The 23,084-nt window shown below is 37.2% G+C and overlaps 1 protein-coding gene and 1 long non-coding RNA gene across 2 annotated transcripts in view; both read right to left on the bottom strand.

The window, feature by feature from the left end:
• Window positions 1-23,084, bottom strand: part of LOC133521318 (uncharacterized) — a 205,197-nt gene that overhangs the window by 96,390 nt on the left and 85,723 nt on the right. The gene's annotated exons all lie outside the window — the stretch shown is intronic.
• Window positions 6,756-10,025, bottom strand: LOC133520969 (integrin beta-1-like). The gene is made up of 3 exons (XM_061855689.1): window positions 8,815-10,025; window positions 7,275-7,444; window positions 6,756-7,061 (listed from the first exon to the last, which is right to left on the bottom strand). Exons 1-3 carry the CDS (start codon window positions 9,050-9,052, stop codon window positions 6,954-6,956), a joined length of 516 nt encoding a protein of 171 aa, XP_061711673.1. The 5' UTR covers window positions 9,053-10,025; the 3' UTR covers window positions 6,756-6,953.

Here is a 23,084-nt window from a genome sequence, read left to right as displayed (position 1 = left end):
ACAAAGCTTTTTTTTCTTAGCCTTTTTGAGTGTGTTTGCTTCCTTTTGTGCAATTTTACTTTAGTTTTTTTATAACCACTTTATACCATTAAATATAAACTAAAGAGTATAGTATAGTTACCTACCTTCTGTGCATTCTCTCCGGGCTGCTCCCGACGCAAAGGTGCAATTTAGAGTAGAGTCAGATCAAGATAACTCTGCAGTTATAATTGATTGGGGAAATATAAGTAGTTTAATTCATAATAACTTATAATGTTGATTTTTTTATTTAAAAAATGGGCGAGTCAGGTTGAATATTCATGAAACCTTTGAAGGATAGATGAGTCGGCTCGAATATTCATGGGATTCATGGGGAAACCTTCAAAAAGATTAATTTATTAAATCTTTATTGCACAAAAGAAAACTTGATGTACAAGAGACGAAAGACTAACACCTTATAAAAAAAGTCACCCGCCGCGTCTGTCTGTTTGTACCTATGTATGTATGTTCGCGATAAACTCAAAAACTACTCAATGGATTTTCATGCGGTTTTCACGAATCAATAGAGTGATTCTTGGGGAAGGTTTAGGTGTATAATTTATTAAGGTTCTACCCGTGTGAAGTCGGGGCGGGTTGCTAGTTATTATTTGAGATTGTAATAATGCTATTACTAAATCAATGACTTACCCTTAGATATACTTATATATTGTGTATACTTTGTAACTTTGTATATAAATAGTAGGTATACTTATTCGTGAAATTCCGCCAATATTTTTTCATACAGAGAAACGAGAGGTGACTCAAAGGCAGACACGTCAAAAAACGATGTCTGTCTTGTACGCATAAACCTGATTGTAACAAGGGCCATAGACGAAAATATATTTGATTGATTGAGTGAGCCTGAAAATAAAAGCAACGGTAGCGATTTTATAGAAATTGTGTTCATCATATTAACTTTTTAACTAGGTATAGTACAGTAAGAACCATAAGGACATACCTATACAGTAAAGCCTCGCTAATCCGGTGAGCCCTGGGAGCCTAGTCAAGATGCCAATCGTTTGCGACGTAGCGAACGAAACGCTAATGTCTCCGTCGCACTAATATGGAAGGGTGATAAAGAGACATTAGCGTCACGTTTGCTATACGGCGCAAAAGATTGGCATCTTTTCTAGGCCCTTGGCTGCTTAGCCAACGTAGCGTAGTCATCTGTCTCTAACACTCATATTAGTGCGATAGTGACAGTGCGTTTCGTTCGATGCGGAGCGCCAACGATTGGCACGTTGGCTACGCGCCCTGTAATCCGGACGGTCTCGACTCGACGCGGGCGCGCTGCCTTTGATACTCACGAAATTTTGAAATGTATTCCCCGACTAAGAAATGATGAATCAGAAAAATACTTAGCACATTTTTTTACTGCAAATAATTGATTCCCTTAGTTTCATCAAATACCGACTCATAACAGTCATAACAAATCTGTGTGCCTTAGTAGCTCTGTTTTGCGCTAGCCTCTGCCAAGAATGATGCTTAACGTGCCGTGGGTTCAGAGAGCGGAGTTTATGAAAAAACGTACTTACCGGTTTTTAGATAACAATACCGTTGCGAAGAATTTAATTAGTAATCTTGAGGATTTTTTAATTTGGAATTAAACTAAATTGTAACAATTTATGCACATAGGCTAAAATATGAATACCTATTTATTTTTGAGGGAACTCAGTGATTACTTTTTTCTTTATCAAAACTTACAACAAATTAAAATTCAAAAACATGATGTCTGCGGTCCCGAGCACGCACATCCATCTCGCTCACGTTTACGCACAGTTAGATTGAGAGAAGAACACGAAACTACCTATATGGTAACTTACGAGAATTTTCCGGTGAAAAGTCTTAGCTTGGTCTTAGCCCTCGCTCTGGCTGATTCCAGATGAAAAGGTTTTATGATCTAAGTTTGACTACCCGTAGTAAATGGGTGTAGGCCACCTTTGCACGTGGAGAGACGCGGGGCGAGCTTTATAAATATATTTTGCTATGCAGCGATTGATAATAAATTGCTATGTCAATTATAAATATGTAAAGTAAAATGCGAAGTAATAAATAGGTATGTAAAGTAAAAGTTCTAGATTTGTAACTTTTAGATAAAGCAACACATAATAGAAAATACTATATATAATCTGATATTAATAATAAATGGAGTAAAGTGCGGCGCCGAACGGCAGGACGGCACGCCGGGCCGTCGCCGTCCGGAACGCGCATTCTTCCTCGCAGCGAATACCAACGACATTATTATGTGCGATCTCCCATTATGCCATATATACGATTATATATCCCGATCGACATTCGACTCCGACATACTTGAGACTTCAGAGCACGTCCTGCAGTACCTAACCAAATTATTCATGCGACTAAGTTAAATGAAATATCCCCAGTCTGTATTTTGGAGCAACATGGGAAGTCGGTGGTGGTGCGTTATGTTGCGGAATTTTGCGAAAAGTTTAAAATATGCTTTAAAAACTTTGATTAAGAAACTTATTGGTGTTGACCTTGCCTCTCAGAGTATCAGAGGGGCTACCGCGAACCACGTTCGATATGTAGCCTCACTGTCGCACTTGTAAATTCGTACGTAAGTGTGACAGGGAGGCAACACGTCGAACGTGTTTCGCGGTAGGCTCTCAGATAAGTATTTGAAATTACTTATCTGTATGACTATTGGTAACACTTTATCAAGTTACTAAGTAATTCAATCATTAGTAACAAACAATTAACAGCAGCCGCCACCTTAACCACTTCAAAATCTTAAAATCGTATAGATCCTTAATAAATTTAATAATGTCTTGAATAGGTAGATCAAATATAACATAACGTTTTTTCGTAAGTGGTTATTTTCGTTTTATAGGTAGGTACATGAATTATCATAATCGTAATATCCCTAATAATATACCTTACATTAATTCGACGCTTAAGAACTTAAAGCCGTAATATTTATATATTATATTAAAAAATGGTGTAAGCTAGTTTACCTTTATATTCGCAATTTTTAGCGAGCGTGTGTTTGTAACAGGAGCACGTTCCTAAAACCATTTGGAAAACATTTTCCGCCACTAAGTTATATATTCAGATGATCGACGTGATCTTCGTTTAAACAATTTAGCTGCTCCTTTCCTAATCGAGTTGTGTGGGAAACGCCGCTACCCCTAGGCACAAAACACATGGACTAATGCATCGTTGAGAACCGCGGCGTTTATTATCTACGATACTTAAAATTTTAATAATATGACATTATTAATTTCTGACGTTTCGAGGACGGAGTTGTCCCGATTAAGTCCCGTTTCTATAATTTCATAATATCATATTAAAAAAAAATTTTTTTTTAATAATATGAACTTTATTCGACGTTACTTGTAGTGCATCTGCTGGTGGAGCGAAATATCGTCTGATATGTGCTCAGCTAGTTATATCTAATATATCTATACTATAAGGCCAGGTACACTCATACACTGCAGGGTTGCCAACATTTTTTGGGTGAGGTATAAGTATTTTGCAAAATTACACATTTAAAATATAAAAGTGAAATGTACTGTGAAAGAGAGGGTTTTAAATAAGCGAAAAATATGCTCAATTAGGTGCGTAACACACATTGGTCTAGTTATATATTTTATGTGTGGCCAAGGAAATCCAGACCCGATAGACGATCATCTCAAAAATATCATACACATTAGGAATTGAAATCATGTGAGACGCGCCTAAGTATACTGTCATCGTAGTGTTTTTGTGTACTACAGTACTATTTCTTCAAAGCTGGCAACACTAGGTCAAAATCAGGGCGGCTACCGGGAAAATCGAAATTCGTCAATTGCGGGCATTTTTCTCTGTCACTCTGATTACGTCTTACGAAGAGTAAAAGAGAAAGATCCACGTCAAGCCATTTCCGTCAGTAGAAAAAAGCGGCAAATTTAAAAAATGTAGGCGTGAAGCGTTATCGCCCCATAGAAAATTTGAATTTTGTGCCTTCTACTGACGAAGTTATTTGACAGACTATATATTATATAGTCTGATTACTTATATATAAATCAGTAAAAAAAGTTAGATCGAATTCGGCTCAAATTTTTGAGTTCGAAATCGGCGCATCGTGTTTGTTGCTCCATTATTTTATGCCAGTGTTTGCTAATGTGGAGCTGTGACCAGTAACATCGATCGTATGTCACCAATAAGAAACAAGCTAACCAACTGCACGGCAATCATGATCGAAGTTGAGTTTATGCTTACGCTTCAATGTAGCTGGCACATAGTCGATAAATCAACACTAAACTATTTCTCTATTTTTATATGTAACCTTTAAGAGGGAAGTAGCACGTAATCGTCCATTAAAAAAGAGAAAAACGTATTTTTTCCATCTCTAAATATTATCCATTATCCGTGATTTTTGAGTATGTTATTGACACAATGAAAAACTAGTTTTATAGGTTTTCCTTTTTTCAAAATTTGCAATACAGAAAAATTAAAGCGAAACCTATGAATCTAGAATATATTATGATGAAGCGAACGACAGATCGACACCAAAATCAAAGTGGTTTGTTAAGATTTAGTTAGTGGAAAACGTTTTCTCCCGAAATGGAATTTAAAAAATAAAAAAAAACGATTGCGCACCGCTCTGCGGCGTGTGGCAACACACAGCTCCGTGTCGTGTTATGTTCCGTATTCCACCGCAATTATTGAGCTCGGGACAAATTCACTTACGGCTTGACGCTTGCCGTCCTAATAAACATACGTAAGAGTAATAACTATTCTGCTCAATTTGTAGCCAATTTGCCTTTTTAACCGTACCAGCTTTTAATTTAACGCATATAACTTTTTAAAAAGTGCCAATGCAGCAGATCTATATCGACTTATTAACTAATATTTTCCAACGTCTGAAAGTTATATGAGTATGAAGTAGGTAAGTAAAATTGCAGTTGATTTCATTAATATCATAATTATGATTTTATGATTTAAACGAAAATTAGGCCTAAAAAAACAACAGAAATAAATTAACCTATGAATTAAACTAAACTAAACCTTAAAAGTAAAATCCAGTTTTTTATTTGTAAAAAAACTGGCCCCAGGTCAGTGCCGTCCGATAGGGTGCCCAGAAGGCTGGCAGCGTTGCCGCGCTGAATGGCAACGCCAATGCGCTGGGCGAGGTATGCCCAGCATCCCAGACGACGGGTCGACCCAGCCTCCAGGGAACCAGGAACCAATTATTATTCACATGGTTGTATCAAAAAATATCCGATCGAAAAGATGCTGTACTAAAATAATAAAGTAGGTATACGCTTCGGGATATTACTATATAGGATTTTAAGTAAGTACCTAATTTTTATAATAAAATAAAGATCTTTTCACCACACTAACTGTTAAAGGCCCTCTTGATTGTTCAAAAACTAATGAGAAAGTGGCATTTTATCCACATGTTGAGTTGTTTCCTTATACTCGTATTAGCTGGTGAATTGACTTTTAAATGATGATTTTTAATGATATTTTTTTTATTCCGTTCATTTTGATTTGATTTGGTTTTTTTTTTTGGAATTTCAATTAATTTCATAGTTAGTAATTTCCTCTCGTTGGAGTCGTTGGTGTGGTGAAAAATTTCGTGTTTCACTCGGTGGCAAAGTTTGTTTAACTCCCGTGCCTTAAAACCCTCGCAACGCTCGTGGATTTTCGCTACGCGAAAATACTAACTATGGTATTTCATAGTTAGTATTTTCCTCGCGTTGGTGTGGTGAAAAATGTTGTGTTTCACTTGGAGGCAAAGTTTGTTTAACCCTCGTGCCTTGAAACCCTCGCAACGCTCAAGATTCCACTTTTCGAGCCACTCGCTACGCTCGTGGATCAATTTTGGAATATTTCGCTTGCTCGGGTATCAATATAAGCACGAGCGGATAAACAACAACTTTGCCTCCTTGTAAAACAAATAACTATTTTTTAATAAGCTACCTACCTAAACAATTAAACTCCCTTAATAGTTAAAAATCCATTATTCCCCTACCTAAACAGATTTTACGGTAAATTAGAACGTTACCACAAGACACATTATTGTAACATTATTTAAAAACTTATAAATCTTTACAAATCGTTTACATAAACTAGAATACTTATGAATAAAATTCGTGAAGTTTCGATAGCCTAATCATAAATTCACCAACTTCGTATTCCGAAAATATTCCTACAATAATAGGGTTCGACAGATCTCTAATAAAAGACTCGTCTCAGCGGAAGAGATAATAGCCTTGTTGAAATCTAATTTCTCGTAACCATAACGGGGCACTCGAGACCGATGAGCCATCAGCCACAGGCGCCGCTCACATCATTCCTTAATTGAGCTTCTTGGAGCCAGCTGAAAAACTTCCGTCTCAAGACGCGGCGATATCCAATTCCTCTAAAATATTTATAGGTTCGAGGTGTTTATTAGGTCCGTATTCCATTAACTGGGTTGGTTAAACGTGATATTTATGTAGGTTTGTATTTACTCGTCATAGTTCCCGGTTCAGTACCTAATGTAAGCGTTTTTTATTGACTTTAAACTTTGTGTTTAAACAAAGGTTTCTCGTTCTTCATATTTACATTTGGGAATGCCCATTGTTATTAGATGATGGTGAGATCCTGGAGAAATCGAGGTAACTCTTTAAAAAATACAGGCGCCTCTGACTGAAGGGATTTGGGTGTTCTCAGCGTTTGCACTCGAATAGCACCATTTAGTTAATTGAAAATCTCCTGCCGAGGGCCATGAAATGATGGCATTTGAAAAGTTTTGTAAATTCAGGTATTTTTTATTGTAGTTTGTTCTTTGTAAATTATGCATATGTTCAACTTACAAGTTGAATAATTATAACAACATAAGTACGTAATGTAAACTCTAATTTAAACTTTTTTTTTTACATTTCTGACCTAAGGCTATACAAATTCACTGAACACAAATCTACCTATTCTAAGAAAGCAATTCATTACGATTCTTCATTGTCCGTATCTTGCGCAAAAGCATAAGGACCTTCGTTGCACTCTGGGCCGTCACAGGAGAAGTTATCGAATTCACAATAATCGCCCATTACCATCTGGAAACAAATCATATTATTATTGTGACGGCAATTTTTTCAAGTACTTATTACCTATATACCTAAGTAGTCAGTTGTTTGGTAGAAAATCACTGTTTTGTGCAAGGCAGTTTACTCAATGTTTGAATGTTGAGGAAGTTTACAGTAAGTACCTACCTAAATACGTAATTACGTAATATCTATACAATAACTAAAATAGTCATAGTTAAGTACCTTGGTGGAATTTTCATAGGTTTCGCAGATGCACCGGCCGCACACGCACGCGCCGCGGCCGCTGCATGGCGGCGTTGTGTCTTCGTCCGCCCCTTCTGGGAAGCAGTTCTGTTCTTGGGCTTCATCTGTTTCCTGCTTGCAACTACAAATTGCGTTTTCTTGCAGACTGACTGAGAACAAAGAGTTGTGTGTAAATTGTATGTCCATTAATATTATTTTCATTTCTCATGCTTTGATGCAATGGATTTGTTATACAATTTCCATTCTGATATTTAACTCCTCATTCCACAAATAACGATACTTTTGCCTAAATGGTTAATTATCTTCGACTTTAATACAGACCAAAATACAACCGGAATACACTGAATCACAACCAGAATAGTGGATTGTTAACCAAGGGATGAAAGGCACTCATTTCTGCCGAGGTAGTTTGGTGCTCAATCACAGTGAGAGCGCCAATAGTCCGAGGTCCGAGGATGAAATGATGCCTATCACCCGAGTTAAACACTCTACTTTTTATTTCAAATACGAGGAATGTAAAATATATGTGTTTTTTTAATATGAATAAATATAGTTTTTCTTGAGGGTACTTTCAATTAACCATGTAGGTAAAAGTATCGTTATTATGGAATGGGGACTTAAATATCAGAATGGAAATTGTATAACAAATCCATTTAAAACCAAATTTCAATTGATTCTCCTCTTCTTCTCCCTCGCGTTGTGCTACCAGCCTGGGGTCCGTTTGACAACTAATCCCAAGATTTGGCATAGGCGCTAGTTTTTAAATTTCAATTACTTATCGTAAAAAAATAAAAAAAATCTACTTGGAGAGTAAAATGCTCTAGTGTAGAAACATTTCACTTTCTGCACACTTTAGAACAACAATGACCCTTTTCAGAGCATGAGAAATAAAAAATTATATTCCAGCAGAACTTTAACCCCCTTATTCATAAACGTGTACTAAAGTTACGATGCCGCTAATAGTCGTGTGTCCCTCTCCGACGTATCGGTATGATGGAAAGGGACAAAAGATTATTAGCGGCATCGTAACTTTAGTACACGTTTATAAATGAGGGGGTAAAAGTCTAGGCTAGCTGAAGTACAAGTTGCAGATACACACCCCTAGGCGTGTATGGATTCCCTGTGTACCTAAGTCTGGTTTGCGGTTATGGCTAAGTATATCCGAAACCATAAGCTTCTTTTAAAATTCTATTCTAGTAAATAAAAGAAAACTTTAGGAAGGCATACATATTATAAATAATAATAAATAAATATTAGACATTCTTACACAAAAATTTACTAAGCTCCACAGTAAGCTCAAGAAGGCTTGTGTTGTGGGTACTCAGATAACGATAAATATAATGTATTTATAAATACATAGAAAACACCCATGACTAAGGAACTATCCGTGCTCATCACACGAATAAATGCCCTTACCGGGATTCAAACCCAAGGCCATCGGCTTCATAGGCAGGGTGACTACCCACTAGGCGAAACCAGTCGTCAAATAGACTTAATAATGAGTCACATTGGTACCTACATCCGTAATCCGTATATTCATTTGTCTCGCTGCATTTTTCTGGCTCTAACTCCTTTGAGAAACACTTTTCCTCTTTTTGGCACCAGGAGCAATGTACCAAGCGTAAACAACTTACACACGATTTTTTTATTTTACACACTTCTCTTTGGTCGATTCCTGTGATGGTTCTGGCACTACTATCGGCACTTTCTATTATGCATAGACTCACGAGCAACACGGTGGTAGTAAAAATGTGCATCGTTGAAGGGAATTAGATTTATATTTAAATTAAGTTAACTTATGGTCTCTAACACAGCTTGATAACTGCTTGCTTAGCCGTGACTTGCTCGTTGTAATGATATCGCAATGATAACCTTTATTCTTCATTGCGCAAATAAATCTGTGCCACAGCGTAGGTACGAGGGCGTGAACGAAAACAAATTATAAGTACATCATTAATATCGTACAAGTATTTTATGTACTTAATTTGTAGATGCATAAGCTATAGGAACACTACAAAAAATAGGAAAATTTCTCAAAAAACTCCCAGACAAAATGTGAAAAGTGTGCGTAATGTGACCTATCTGTTATTTTCCATGTGAAAAATTTCGCAATTTAGGAAACTTTTCATCGACACATGAGTATAGGTATGGTGTAGGTTTACGCATGTAGGTACATTGTAGGTACATATATAAATTGTCTTGTAATCCTTCGCACGCTAAGTTTTCAACGAGAGCAATCGCTCCAAACAACGGCTTTGAAGCCTTGCATACTTAAGAGTCCCCGACAAGCTCGGCCAACGTTCACTTTCATATACAAACGGAGTTTCGTTCTCATTTTACAACTACGTATTGGATTATAATGAAACTTTGCACATACAATGAGATATATCTAGTCTTGTAATTAGTTTATATAGGTCCAACTTATAAAACAAACGAAATAGAGCAAAGACGAGTTTTGTATAAAAAACTTAAATTCGCTGTATTTCTTTCACTATGGTATCTGAAGCTACATACCTAAACTAATTACAGGACTAAGATATATAGCCACCTTCTGGAAAGGCCCTGAAAGCAAGCGATGAAGATCAGGCAAACCGACAGAACGATGGGTTGACGTGATCAGCGGACAGACGGAGACAACTGGAGGAGGCCTTCAGACTAAGAGAGGGGGGGGGATAAATAAGTACCTTCAGTGATCATTTATTTATTGAGAAAATAGCCATTAATCAATGCATGCAAAACTGTGTAGGTACTACAATTTTTAAAGGAATTAAAACTCTTTTTATTTTATTGTAACTACACAGTTTCAGAGCAATTTAGCTAGTCATTTTAAAATGAGAGAGTAAGAACCGAGCTTGCTAGGGACCTTTAACGAATCTTTATTTATATTTGGGTCCAATGAATAATAATTTATTATGATTAATGGCCATTACGGATTTTTAAATACAATTTTGTTTGTTTTACCTTAACCCTCGAGTTTGCATGTTGACTTGCTGTTTATTACTTTCATAAAGGTAGCCAATGCAGGTAATGTTTACTGTGTAAATAACTGAACCGGGTGTAATTATGAAGTACATCATCATCATAATCAACGCTCGTCGTAGTTGTCACCGTACAATATTAGCCGGTCGTTATTGGGACCGTGCGAAGTGCGTGGTGGGGGTAAGTAAAGCGATCCCAGCGCTTAAGGTGGTAAAAATTTGAACTAACTGCGGATAGCGTCTTTAACATTTCGTACAATTATATGGCTCGAAATGAAAGTTTGATTTACGATTACTCCTGAAATATTCATTTAAATTGTATGGTGTAAGGGACCATTGTAATCTGTATGAAATGTTAATAAGTATAACTACCTAACTATTTATTTTGATAATTGTTAATAATGTATCCATGTAAATAGCTTTGCAAATGCCACATATTACGTGATCTTTTTCTAAAAGTTAAGAATGGATATAGTAAGTTATCCTTAAAAGATAGACATTTCACATCGCGGACTTTTTTGTAGACCTATGAATGAGAAACAACCCCACCATACATTGTGTTGTTATAGCTCAATCGGATTAGGCAGCGTTTTCGATTAAAGCTCCTAGCCAGCGTGATTTTTTCCGACAACATCGTTATTATCGTTATATTTCAAACAATTTACCCAAAACCTTAACAAGTGATATACTTAAGCCTTCCTCAAAAATCACTCTATTGATAGATGAAAGTCGTATGAAAATCCGTTCAGTAGTTTTTAGTTTTGGAGTAGTTTTATAAGAGGTAGTGAATTGACGTTTTCCCCTAGAATTGCGGACACTAGGTTGCGTGACAGTCGTGCACGCTCCCAATGGTTGTAGTTTCATAGGTTGTTTGCACAGTTTTGCGAGTCTCTACTGTTTTACTTACATACATAATCAACGTAACATATTATTAATTAATTAAAAATTGGTGTGGGACGCAACGTGTGTCGACACCTTTGCACAGTCCTACATTCAGGGGACCCGCATTCGGGCTGGCGTTGCCGCTGACCAGGCTTATAGTACGGTCGCCAAGCCGCTCCGAGGCCAGATTTAATTGACTCAGCTCGGCCTTACCCACAACCGGTATCAATGTGTTCGGACAGTTCTCCTGATCACCGTACATGCGGTAGTAAAGCGGAAAAATGGTGGAGGGGATAGTAATGACGTCACAAAGATGGCGGCCGGACCTATTCTTTTTGGCGGTGTATCTCGAAAACCACTTAACCGATTTTAATCATCGAGGTGTCAAATAATAGCTTATATTATGGAGATTATTTCCTTTTCTACAAACATTTACGTGAAACCTATAGGAAAAAAAATAATCACAAAAAACAGTTTTTTTATAAAATTATTATTTTTTATTTTGTAAAAATCTCCGTAAATATTAGCATTTCGCAAATTTTGTTTAATATAAAACATATTGCTTCATTATCAAGGAATATAATGAGCCTTAAAACATACAGATCGAGTAATAAACAATGAAGCTACACTCATTTATTTGCGCATGGGTAACGATAACTGGCTTTTACCGGTCGAAACTGTGGTGACTGTTACGATACGTATTGAATGGAATTTATAGTATCGGTTTTAATTCCTGAAATTATAATTAAAATTATAAAAACCAGACACAATAATGTTACCTTACTTCGACGTTTAGTCTCTTTTTTCGTCTTAATCATAGGTAGGTACATATTTCTTTTTACTTAAAATTTTTATACAGGGTGAACTTTTAACCACCAGTCATACTCTGCGCAGCGACTTTATAGGTCATACTTAACAACTTTTACTATGGGACCAATTCCGAAATCGCGAAAAAAATTTTGACTGTCCCATATAAAGGTGCGACCAACTTTACCAGACCAACACTTTTCCAAACTGAGCTACAGCTGTCCGATGAAGTTAAGTACTTAGGACTAACTCTCGACAATAAACTCAATTGGAACAACCACATCAACAAACGGATAGACAAGGCGGGAGTTGTCTTCTGGCAGTGCAGAAGGATGATTGGTAAGAGGTGGGGACTCAACCCGAAAATTACCCTCTGGCTCTATAAGACGATAATCCGCCCCTTACTCTGTTACGGTGCTCTGGTTTGGTGGCCAAGAACAAACCTAGGCAACGTACGAGACAAACTACAAAGACTTCAAAGGCTCGCATGCGCGGCCACCACTGGCTGCACGAGGTCTACCCCGACTGCAGCCATGGAGGTCATGCTAAACCTTCCACCGCTGCACCTACACATACAGCAAGAGGCCAGTCTCTCAGCGGTAAGGTTGCGAACCCTCAAGATATAGTCTAACATCACAGGAGCTCTTCACACAAAATGCCTGGAAAAGGTGTATGACGAATTTCCAGTGCTTAGGTCAGGCACGGACCGGATTCACAAACAAGCTATCGTCGATAAAAGGTACAAAATACAGTTATATGAGGACGACAATCATGAAGGACTCAATCCCCGGGAGCTGAGAATCTTCACTGATGGGTCCAAAACAGACAGCGGATCGGGCTCTGGAACCTTCTCAGAAGACCTGAACATGTCGATCACCACTCCGCTAGGAGCCCATAACTCGGTATTCCAAGCTGAGTGCATGGGCATCATAAACGCGGCGGCTGCCATCACTGCAAGGAAGGTAGTAAGATCCTCCATCCGCATACTCTCCGACAGTAGAGCAGTCTTAATGGCTCTAAATAGCCATATAGTTACATCCAAACTTATACACGAATGCCACGAACGACTAATGGAGGTATGTCATAATAACAAGATCACCCTACAATGGTTCAAGGGACACAGTGGATCCCGAGGTAACGATGCTGCGGACGAGCTTGCCAGGCAAGGATCGAATGCGGGGGCGATTGGTCCGGAACCGATTCTTCCGATACCATTTAGCAAGGTACGCTCAATGCTGCTGGCACGTACAGGGAAACTACACACAGAACACTGGCTGAACCAGACTGGATGCAGACAGGCAAAAGAATACATGCCTGGCATCAACGGAAAACTCACAAGGGCGCTCCTGCAACTAGGGAAGGTCCGACTGAGTATGGTAACCAGTGTCATAACAGGTCATGGACTATTTAACAAACATCTTTTCACAACAGGTGTCACAGACAGTCCCCTGTGCCGAGGTTGCATGGAGACAGAAGAAACAGCCTCTCACGTGGTGCTGGAATGCAGCGGAGTGACTCCATACAGGGCTAAACATCTCGGATCTCCGAGAGACCTCCCCGAGGTCCTACTCAACATCAAAGGTTTGATAGGATTCCTCGAGGAGCTGGGCTGGCAGGACTAGCCCACCCCCAACATATCACGCAAAATAGGCGCAAGTCGTCGAGTTGCGGAAAAATCGCCCGAATACAATACAATACAATACAATACAAGGTGCGACCAGACCGCAGCTTAAAAAACGGTTACGATACGGAATCGCAGTGACGCGTCGTATGCGTACCGTTTTAGACGCATGCTCCCCACACCGCTGTTTAAAAAACGGTGACGGTACGGAATCGCAGTGACGTGCTTCACGCGAATCTTTTTTGTTCGCAAAACAGTTGCGTCTTTTACGTCACCGGTACGGTGTCTGCCATAAGATCTCCGTGTAATATTTTTTGCGATTTTTACGCAGTTCAATTTACGGTGCGTCAGCTTATTTTAAGCAGCGGTGTGGCGAGCATGCGTCATGGACCCGGGTACGTCCTTAAACTACGTCCAAAAGAGAGGTATGGGCATTGTGAATGTCATCTCGCTTTGTGTGGTAGGGCACAGCCAGTGGGTGTCATTCCAGATCCAAATTTTCCTGCGTGATTCGGCATTGGTCCCATAATAAAAGTTGTTCAGTATGACCTGTAAAGTCACTGCGCAGAGTATGGCTGGTGGTTAAAATTTCATCTTATACCTATATTCGACACAAGTAGTAAGTACTTACAGACCAACTATGATACACATTTTGCCTGTATAGTGATACATAGTGAATAAATTAATACCTGATTTAAAAAATAAAACAAAAATAACAAATAGCATGTTATTTAATTCAGTAATCACTAATCAGTCTTAAACAATGAACATCATACTTTTAGATTAGACAACAAAATGTATATTTATACTGTGTTTCGACTTGAAAGATTTTACTGCTTTAAAACATAAGACAAACCTACCAACCAAATGTATAAAAAAAAATGTTTTTTGTGATTATTATTTTCCTATAGGTTTCACGTAAATGTTTGTAAAAAGGAAATAATCTCCATAATATAAGCTATTAGTTGACACCTCGACGAATACAATCGGTTAAGTGGTTTTCGAGATACACCGCCAAAAAGAATAGGTCCAGACGCCATCTTTGTGACGTCATTACTATCCCCTCCCACCATTTTTCCGCTTTACTACCGCATGTACGGTGATCAGGAGAAACGCCCGAACACATTGATACCGGTTGTGGGTAAGGCCGAGCTGAGTCAATTAAATCTGGCCTCGGAGCGGCTTGGGGACTACTAATAGTAAAAGTTGTTCAGTATGACCTATAAAGTCGCTGCGCAGAGTATGACTGGTGGTTAAAAGTTCACCCTGTATAAAATTTTTAAGTAAAAAGAAATATGTACCTACCTATGATTAAGACGAAAAAAGAGACTAAACGTCGAAGTAAGGTAACATTATTGTGTCTGGTTTTTATAATTGTCATTATAATTTCAGTAATTAAAACCGATACTCTATAAATTCCATTCAATACGTATCGTAACAGTCACCACAGTTTCGACCGGTAAAAGCCAGTTATCGTTACCCATGCGCAAATAAATGAGTGTAGCTTCATTGTTTATTACTCGATCTGTATGTTTTAAGGCTCATTATATTCCTTGATAATGAAGCAATATGTTTTATATTAAACAAAATTTGCGAAATGCTAATATTTACGGAGATTTTTACAAAATAAAAAATAATAATTTTATAAAAAAACTGTTTTTTGTGATTATTTTTTTTCCTATAGGTTTCACGTAAATGTTTGTAGAAAAGGAAATAATCTCCATAATATAAGCTATTATTTGACACCTCGATGATTAAAATCGGTTAAGTGGTTTTCGAGATACACCGCCAAAAAGAATAGGTCCGGCCGCCATCTTTGTGACGTCATTACTATCCCCTCCACCATTTTTCCGCTTTACTACCGCATGTACGGTGATCAGGAGAACTGTCCGAACACATTGATACCGGTTGTGGGTAAGGCCGAGCCGAGTCAATTAAATCGTGTTTCTAGAGGGCTTTTGAGATTTGGCGACCGTACTATTAAGTACTCAAGCGCCGCAAATACTCGACGTTGCTCGACGACTATGAGTTTGCGGCGCTCGTGGTTGAGACTTTGGGTCCCTGGTCAGCCGACATGAAAATATTCATGGGAGCACTGTCGGTGCGGCTGGTCGACACAACAGGGGACCCCAGGGGGCCTACCGCGAAAACAGAAATTCGCAAATTGCGGGGATCTTTCTCTTTTACTCTCACGAAAACGTAATTAGAGTGACAGAGAAAAATGCCCGCAATTGACGAATTTCGATTTTCCCGGTACCCGCCCTGGGCTGGCGCGTACCTCTCTCATTTCCCTTGCGATACAGAGAGGTAATGCCGCCATGTCATGGGGTCCATGCCGCAGACCGACCTGTTAGAAGGGGTATTCTCTTTGTAATTGGTTCTTTAATTTTGTAATATTATCTTTTAGTATAGTTAGTCAATATATATTGTTTAAGAGCTTTATTATTTAGCAAGTGAGTTCACAAATGTCACTTGAGTTCACAAGTGAAGTCACTTGAGTGAACATTTGCAGGCACAGGCAAAGAGCATATAAACACTACGTTCTACGTTCTGGGCACAGGCATACATTGTCACCCAAGTGTGTTCAGTAGGCGACTTTAGTGCTTTTTAATTTTTTTTTTTTTTTGGGTTCGAGCCTGATATTTTCAGGCAGACTATTTAAAAAATACGGCAACCTTTTTCTTAACGTTCTGTCTCCATAATAATTGGTAACGCGGGGTATTACATATTTTGGCACAGCCACTGATACCAGATTACCAGTGGTATAGGGTTCCGTACCCAAAGAGTCAAACGGGACCCTATGACTGAGACTCAGCTGTCCGTCCGTCCGTCCGTCCGTCTGTCACCAGGCTGTATCTCATGAACCGTGAAATAACCACTCCCGGAATATTTCACCAAGCCTATTTCATCGATATGATCGATGATTGAGGGAAAATACCGATTAGGTATATTTCTCCTACTAAAACCACACCAAGGTCGCGTCACGAGGTGTTTCTGTATTGATAATAATTAATTTGTTGATCTCGAATATAGTCAATTAAAAATTGAGCTGTGATTTTAGTTGTTTGACGTATATTTAATTAGTATTATAATATTGATTGAAAGACTGATAAATCATAAATTAGGTGCAGTAGTGCAGCTCCATTTATATAAGATAATGACTTAGCGTGACAAGGTACCCAGTTTAGTAAAATGCTAAACTTTATGTCTTACACGACTAAAACAGAAGTTTTTATAAATAAGAATACATTGATTTCCGCTATAATTATCCTAAATAACATTTTGTTACAGATATTTCTTGCATTATAGGTACTAAAATAGTGATCTTCGAGTTTAAGTTACTAAAGTTTAGTAAATGTCGTGACAAGGTACCCTAGTTACGTTTCCATACAAAAGTTTAGACCGAGTCACTAAACTTTATTGTTAAAAAAAACTGCTTTAACACCATTTCTATTATACCATTGTGATACACCACGCTACATTTCATTTGATCTTGTGATATAGCATGAATATACTAATTATATTTTTGATTTTTAATATTATAAGTGATCTTTTTTGTAATTGTTAAAAATGCGGTAATTATTAAATTTCTTTATGATTATGGAGTTTTCTTTCATTCAATTATCCCAAAATGCCATAGAACATGTAACTATGATGAGAAACTAACTGTTATAATCTCATTATTTTATGAATTGGGTATAATTAACACTTTCGTGTTTCTTCCACCCTGGCATGTTCAACCTAAGAAATCAGAAAAATTAACATGTATTTTTAGACATTTCACCTTTATTATAATTCTTTAACATCCAAAAATTATGATTATACCCTTCACTATGTAACTTCGAAGTAGAAGTGTGTTTTTTGCCACTATAAACTTTAAATGCAATTTTCTCAACTTGTGCATTTCGGAAGTCGAAAATTCAAAAATTTATATAAAAATAGTGGTTCCAGCTACAGTCATTATTCTTTTTTGTATTGATAGCGAATTTAATCTACTTTTTGGAACTATGCATAACTCAATACCTGCAACAAGGTACTTTTCCATGTGCACTGACACAATTACTTAAAAGATTTTGAGAACCGCACTCTGTAGCACTTATAATTGGTATCCCCAACTTGAGATATTTCCAAAATACATGAATGGTGGGGCTCAGCATTTAATTGCGCAATATTTAAAAAATGGATAAAAAATGTTGTGTGACAGGTTGTAGAAGTGAAAGTTTTGGTGATTGTGGTATATCAGCGATTGATAATAAACATTGATGATATCAGGTGAGATCGTGGTCAAACGCTTGCCTATCGTTATAAAAAAAAAAAAAAAAAAACATAGATATCGAACTAGCTCTGCAAAATGACCCCACAAACATTGTGCCGAAGCGGGCGGGGCGTCAACTTTGTGCCGCGGAGCTATTTAGTTCGCAAATGGCGGCCCGTTGTGACAGTCATTGTAAGAAGTATTCAAATTATATCTTTAATGAAAGAAATATGCCTTTTCGTGCGTATAAATGATGTGCTAGTCGTTCCAACAAACAGTGGAAAAAATATGGGATTACTTTTCACGTAAAGTTTAGCTAGGATCATATTATTTTGATTTCTCTTTATCACAACGGGCTTTATATGAGGATGATGTTATGCATTTTAAACAACCATTGATATTAAGAAACTTTAATTTTTAATTTGTTCAGGTTGTTATTTTAATAATTTAAAATTGTGATAGTAAATAGCAATCGCCGTTGTAGGTGGAGGTTTTTTATATGTACTTTCTTACTAAGTCCCGGTATCTCGTTGCTATTTATAACTTTTCGTTAAGTTCGCGGACGGCTGGACCGATTTGGCTAATTTTGTTATTGGAATATTTCTAGGTCCAGGGAAGGTTTGAACGGTGAAAAATTATGGAAAGAATGCGAGGAAAATAGTAAAAACAATAATCCTATTTTCTCAAAAAAAAATTGTAACGAAATGTTGACATGACTTACTTCAAATTAGGCCCGGAAATACTTCATATCAGGTGCGATGAGTGAAGATGATATGTAAAGGAATTTCATACCGCCTTACACACCTAGGCCTGTAAGGCAAGTAAGGCAACCTTCTTTTGTTTTTAAACGTCAAATTATGGCACATCTTGGCATTCAACCATAAAAAACCTATAAGCAAAATTCTGTCGTTGTTTTTTTTGTGTTTTTTTTTCTGTTTGTGTTTGATAAATAGTATTTCAGGAATTCAAAGGGGAACAAAAATTCATTATTTTTGCGCTACGACGCACGGTTTAGGAGATACAGCCCCATGCAGAAATCTTTATAGGGCTGTATCTCCTAAACCGTGCGTCGTAGCGTAAAAATAATCAAATTTTCGTTCCCCTCCTAGTAACCCGAAAGTAATGATAACAATCATCATCATCATCATCCTATTTTTTTTTTCATTGCAAGTTTGAGAAAAGCACTAGACAAATCTCGGCGAGAAACGGGGTTGCCTCACTACGCTCCTTTCCCGTCCTCTATAGTAATGTATTATTCCCATACAAACTGTTCCTATGACGACGTGTTCAATACGAATTTCTGCATGTTTGCTCTGATCAAGATGAAAATCGATATCTGAGGATCCTAGAGGACCTTTATAATAAATATGAGGTCAAAATTAAACAAACGCCCGCCATCTTGGATTTCTGCATTTTGGCTCTGATGGATACCTACTAAATGGTTGTAAAGGCGGAAGTACACAATGAGCCAAATACGTTGGCCCAATGTGTAACCTACAGACGCCTTAAGTCGAATGGCCTGCATTAGTAAGACATTTTTACCTTGTTGCCACAAATGGATTTTTATAAAAAAAATATATTTCATACAATATTGTATTGTGCACGGGGGGGCACGACAACCTCAATTTTTAGGTATTTAATACCTAAAAATTGAGGTTGTCGCCCTCTTGTAAATAATAAAAAAAAATTAAACAAAAAAAAAAAAAAAAGTTAGAACCTTGATTTTTTTTTTGAAAATGTATTGCTATTAGTGCCATGTATAATCCGAATTTCAAAGAAATCTAACCATTAGTTTAGCTAAGAAAAATTAAAAAAGATTTTATATATATATTTTTTTATCCAAACCAAGGGAATTCCAGGCTTGAAATATTGTAAAATGATATCTTATAATAAGACCAATTAACGCTTCTAAGAAAGGTATACATTTCAGCCAGGGGCAGTTTCACTATAGGATTGCGGCTAGACCCTTTGGCAAAAACGCCCGACATCTTAAATTTCTCCGTGTTTGCTTTTATATGATCAATGATGAATGAAAATGGAGGGCGCTTTTACCAAATATCTTGATCGGATGAAAAATTCTAAAATTCAACCCGCGGCATTTTTTTTAATTTTGATCGCATATTCGTAAATAAAAGGCCTCTCGGATCCTCAGATATCGATTTTCATCTTGATCAGAGTAAAATACAAAATTCCAAATGCCAGTTGTATTTTTCCAATTTTGACCTATCAAATTTACATCTGACATATTTCTGTGCCACCTAACTAAACGTCGCAGGTGACCTGTAAGATGAACGACACAATGTATTAATTGGTTCGAAGGTTTAATTGCCTTTAAACACGTGCGATAAACGAACAAATAATAAGCCTTTAAAATAAAATAATAAATTATCATACAAAAATATTGCATTTAAAACTAGTCTATATTGCATGAAACCGTCTACCTAGAGCTGGTTCCCATTGACGCTACAGCCAATCACAGCGCCTCATTTTAAAATAGACCAATCGTAGTTCGGGTGGTTTAAATTGGCTAATCATGATCAAGTGAAGTTTCGTCGAAGAAAACAAGACCTGAACTTTGACGAGTTGCAATAGGTCCGTTATTAGTATGGCGTGTTTTAATAGTGGGGCCACTTTTACGCTGATATTTTGTTTTACATTAGTCTTGTATGTTTTTTTTCGTTCGCTGTGGTATATATTTTCACAGGTGAACCACAATCATTCAATTTTACGATAAAAATACAAGACGATAATTGTTGTTGACTCATTAGGGTGACCATGATGTCGGCACGATGTGAATCAGTTTTACACAATTCTCATTAAGTACTTAAGTAAATTTATCTAATTAGGTATGTCTATATTTTGGCATGATTCAATTGGTGGAATGATAGCTATTACAGAATAAATAATTCATGGTGGCAGTCCGGTATGCCTATCAGTAACAGCTTTTAGGACGACTAAATTAAGTAAGATTTTTGGACCAAAGGGGATGAGTTTAATACACAAAATATTTATAATGATTAACATTGTAATCCAAGATCCCTTTAATCACTCTTGCCTTGGTTCAACAATAACTATGATCCAGTAGGATTAAATATCTGCTTCGCTTTATGATTTAGTTAATTGATTTGTTGATAGACATACTTCAGCATTATTGTAATTGAGGCTTCGGTAGTATAAGAGAAATATCGTCATCCTTACCTTAACAAAGTTGGACTCGATGTGACTCAAGATCTCCATCTTTCTCCGATGCCTGCGGCCATCACGGACCACGCTCTACGCCTGACCTGTTTAAATATTGTTAAAATTGATTCCAGATGAATCACTAAATATTTACCTAATTAATGTACAGTACCTGGGCGATCGAGCTTTGCTCGGTTATAAGTGTTATAACTATTTATTGTAATATGGTGGTGTATAGGTGATAATCTACATAAACTTAAAAAGTAAAATGTGAACTAACAATTATTATTATTTACAATCGATTTTAACCTTACAGCACTTGTCACAGAGTAACGCCATCTATTGTCAATTTCTCTTATTACATAGGTAATTTTTTTACTAAATTAAACTTATCTAAAACAATAAAAATTAAAAAATTACTTATATATAAACATGAACATATAAAAAAAAAGTTAGTCACCGGGCGAGATTCGAACCCGTAACACTCGTTTAGCAGTCCGCATCTTAACCCGCTGGATCAGACGGACAGTGGCCGGCAATACGAAATTAGCGACCATATTCTGCGTCGAAAGAAAAACGCATGAAAACTCGAATACACGCGTTTTCCCAAACATAAGACTAATCTAGATAGATTGTATACCCCCAAAAACCCCCATATACCAAATTTCAGCGAAATCGTTAGAGCCGTTTCCGAGATCACAGAAATATATATACTACCATTCAAGTAAACAATCCTTATATCTTATACCTTTAAACGAGCAATTCTTGTATATATATATATATATATATAGTATAGTCTTACTCTATATCTATTATTTATTTATCTGCCAAACACTTATGGCGGTGCAGTCATATAATTATAACTGCACTTCTATTCAGGGCTTATGCACAAATCACGCGAGGTTCGATGGGCCTCCCCCCAGCGAGTATAAACAAGATGTACTCTATACAAGACTATTTATCTTAACATCAGGTCGAACGAAAAGAATAAAATAAAAATACACGTGAGGTTATGTGGGGGAGGGGGGGTTAGCCAAGCACCTCACCAAATATCACCAAGGGGGAGGGGGGGTCAAAAAAGTAGCCGAAAAAACCTCGCGTGATTTGTGCACAAGCCCTCAGCTGCCAAACACTTATGGCGTTGCAGTCATAACTGCACTTCTATTACCTGCCAAACACTTATGGCGGTGCAGTCATATAATTATAACTGCACTTCTATTCACCTGCCAAACACTTATGGCGGTGCAGTCATAACTGCACTTCTATTTGTGCCAAATCCGTCTGGCGGGTACAATCACCTACAGTGATTGTACTTGTATGTTTAAGACTGCCCTATCCCCTGGTACCAAAGGACATCAATCTAATTGGGTGGCCCAAAGCCTTGTTCTTAGTTATTAGAGGCCCGATACGCATGAGCTTGTTATAGGTAGGCAACCAGATCATCCGTGTATAATTCATACAAATATCTCATGCCACCCAAAGCGATGCCACATTGGCCAAGCTCCTACGTCATGTAATTGCTGCTTGCATGTTAGTGTTGCCTCAAGGTATGTTATATCTATTATTCCATTGCATACATGACTTGTATGCGTGGTCTAAGACCTTAGTTTCGTTTGCATGCCACACTTGCCTGCCAGCTAAACAGCATTGAACAAAGTAAGCACATAGTGACAAATTGTAAAACCAAACCATTATAGAATAAATTCAAACATTGATAATTTGTTTTATTTTATCTTATGCTAAATACTTAGCTTTCTTTCACGAGCAGGAATCAGGAAATCTTGAGTAACTATCACAGATTGTAACTAGACGCACTAGCAGATCTAGTTAACATATAAAAATAATTGACACAAATAATCGGTCCATATCATTTTCATAAACTAAAAACCATCATTAGAACGTAGTGATTATATGCTCTTTGCTAAAAACCTCAGTTATTATGTTCCAATATTAATCAAAATACTAGTAAATAGTATGTATATATTTAATAAATTAATTCCGTAAGTTTAATGGAATAGAAGCAAAATATTCTCACGAGAAATTCTAAACAACAAACAAAGACTTTA

Source organism: Cydia pomonella, chromosome 9 (genome assembly GCF_033807575.1).
Source record: "Cydia pomonella isolate Wapato2018A chromosome 9, ilCydPomo1, whole genome shotgun sequence".
NCBI lineage: Eukaryota > Metazoa > Arthropoda > Insecta > Lepidoptera > Tortricidae > Cydia > Cydia pomonella.
This window is presented reverse-complemented; position numbering and strand designations above follow the sequence as displayed.

Bases quoted from the DNA above. Each gene is read 5' to 3' on its own strand.
- LOC133520969 (XM_061855689.1), bottom strand. From the start codon at position 9,052: ATGCACATTTTTACTACCACCGTGTTGCTCGTGAGTCTATGCATAATA. The intron at 7,445-8,814 runs GTAGGTACCAAT...CTTTGTTCTCAG, and splicing joins TGAATATACGGATTACGGAT to TCAGTCTGCAAGAAAACGCA. The intron at 7,062-7,274 runs GTACTTAACTAT...ATTTGTTTCCAG, and splicing joins CCTATGAAAATTCCACCAAG to ATGGTAATGGGCGATTATTG.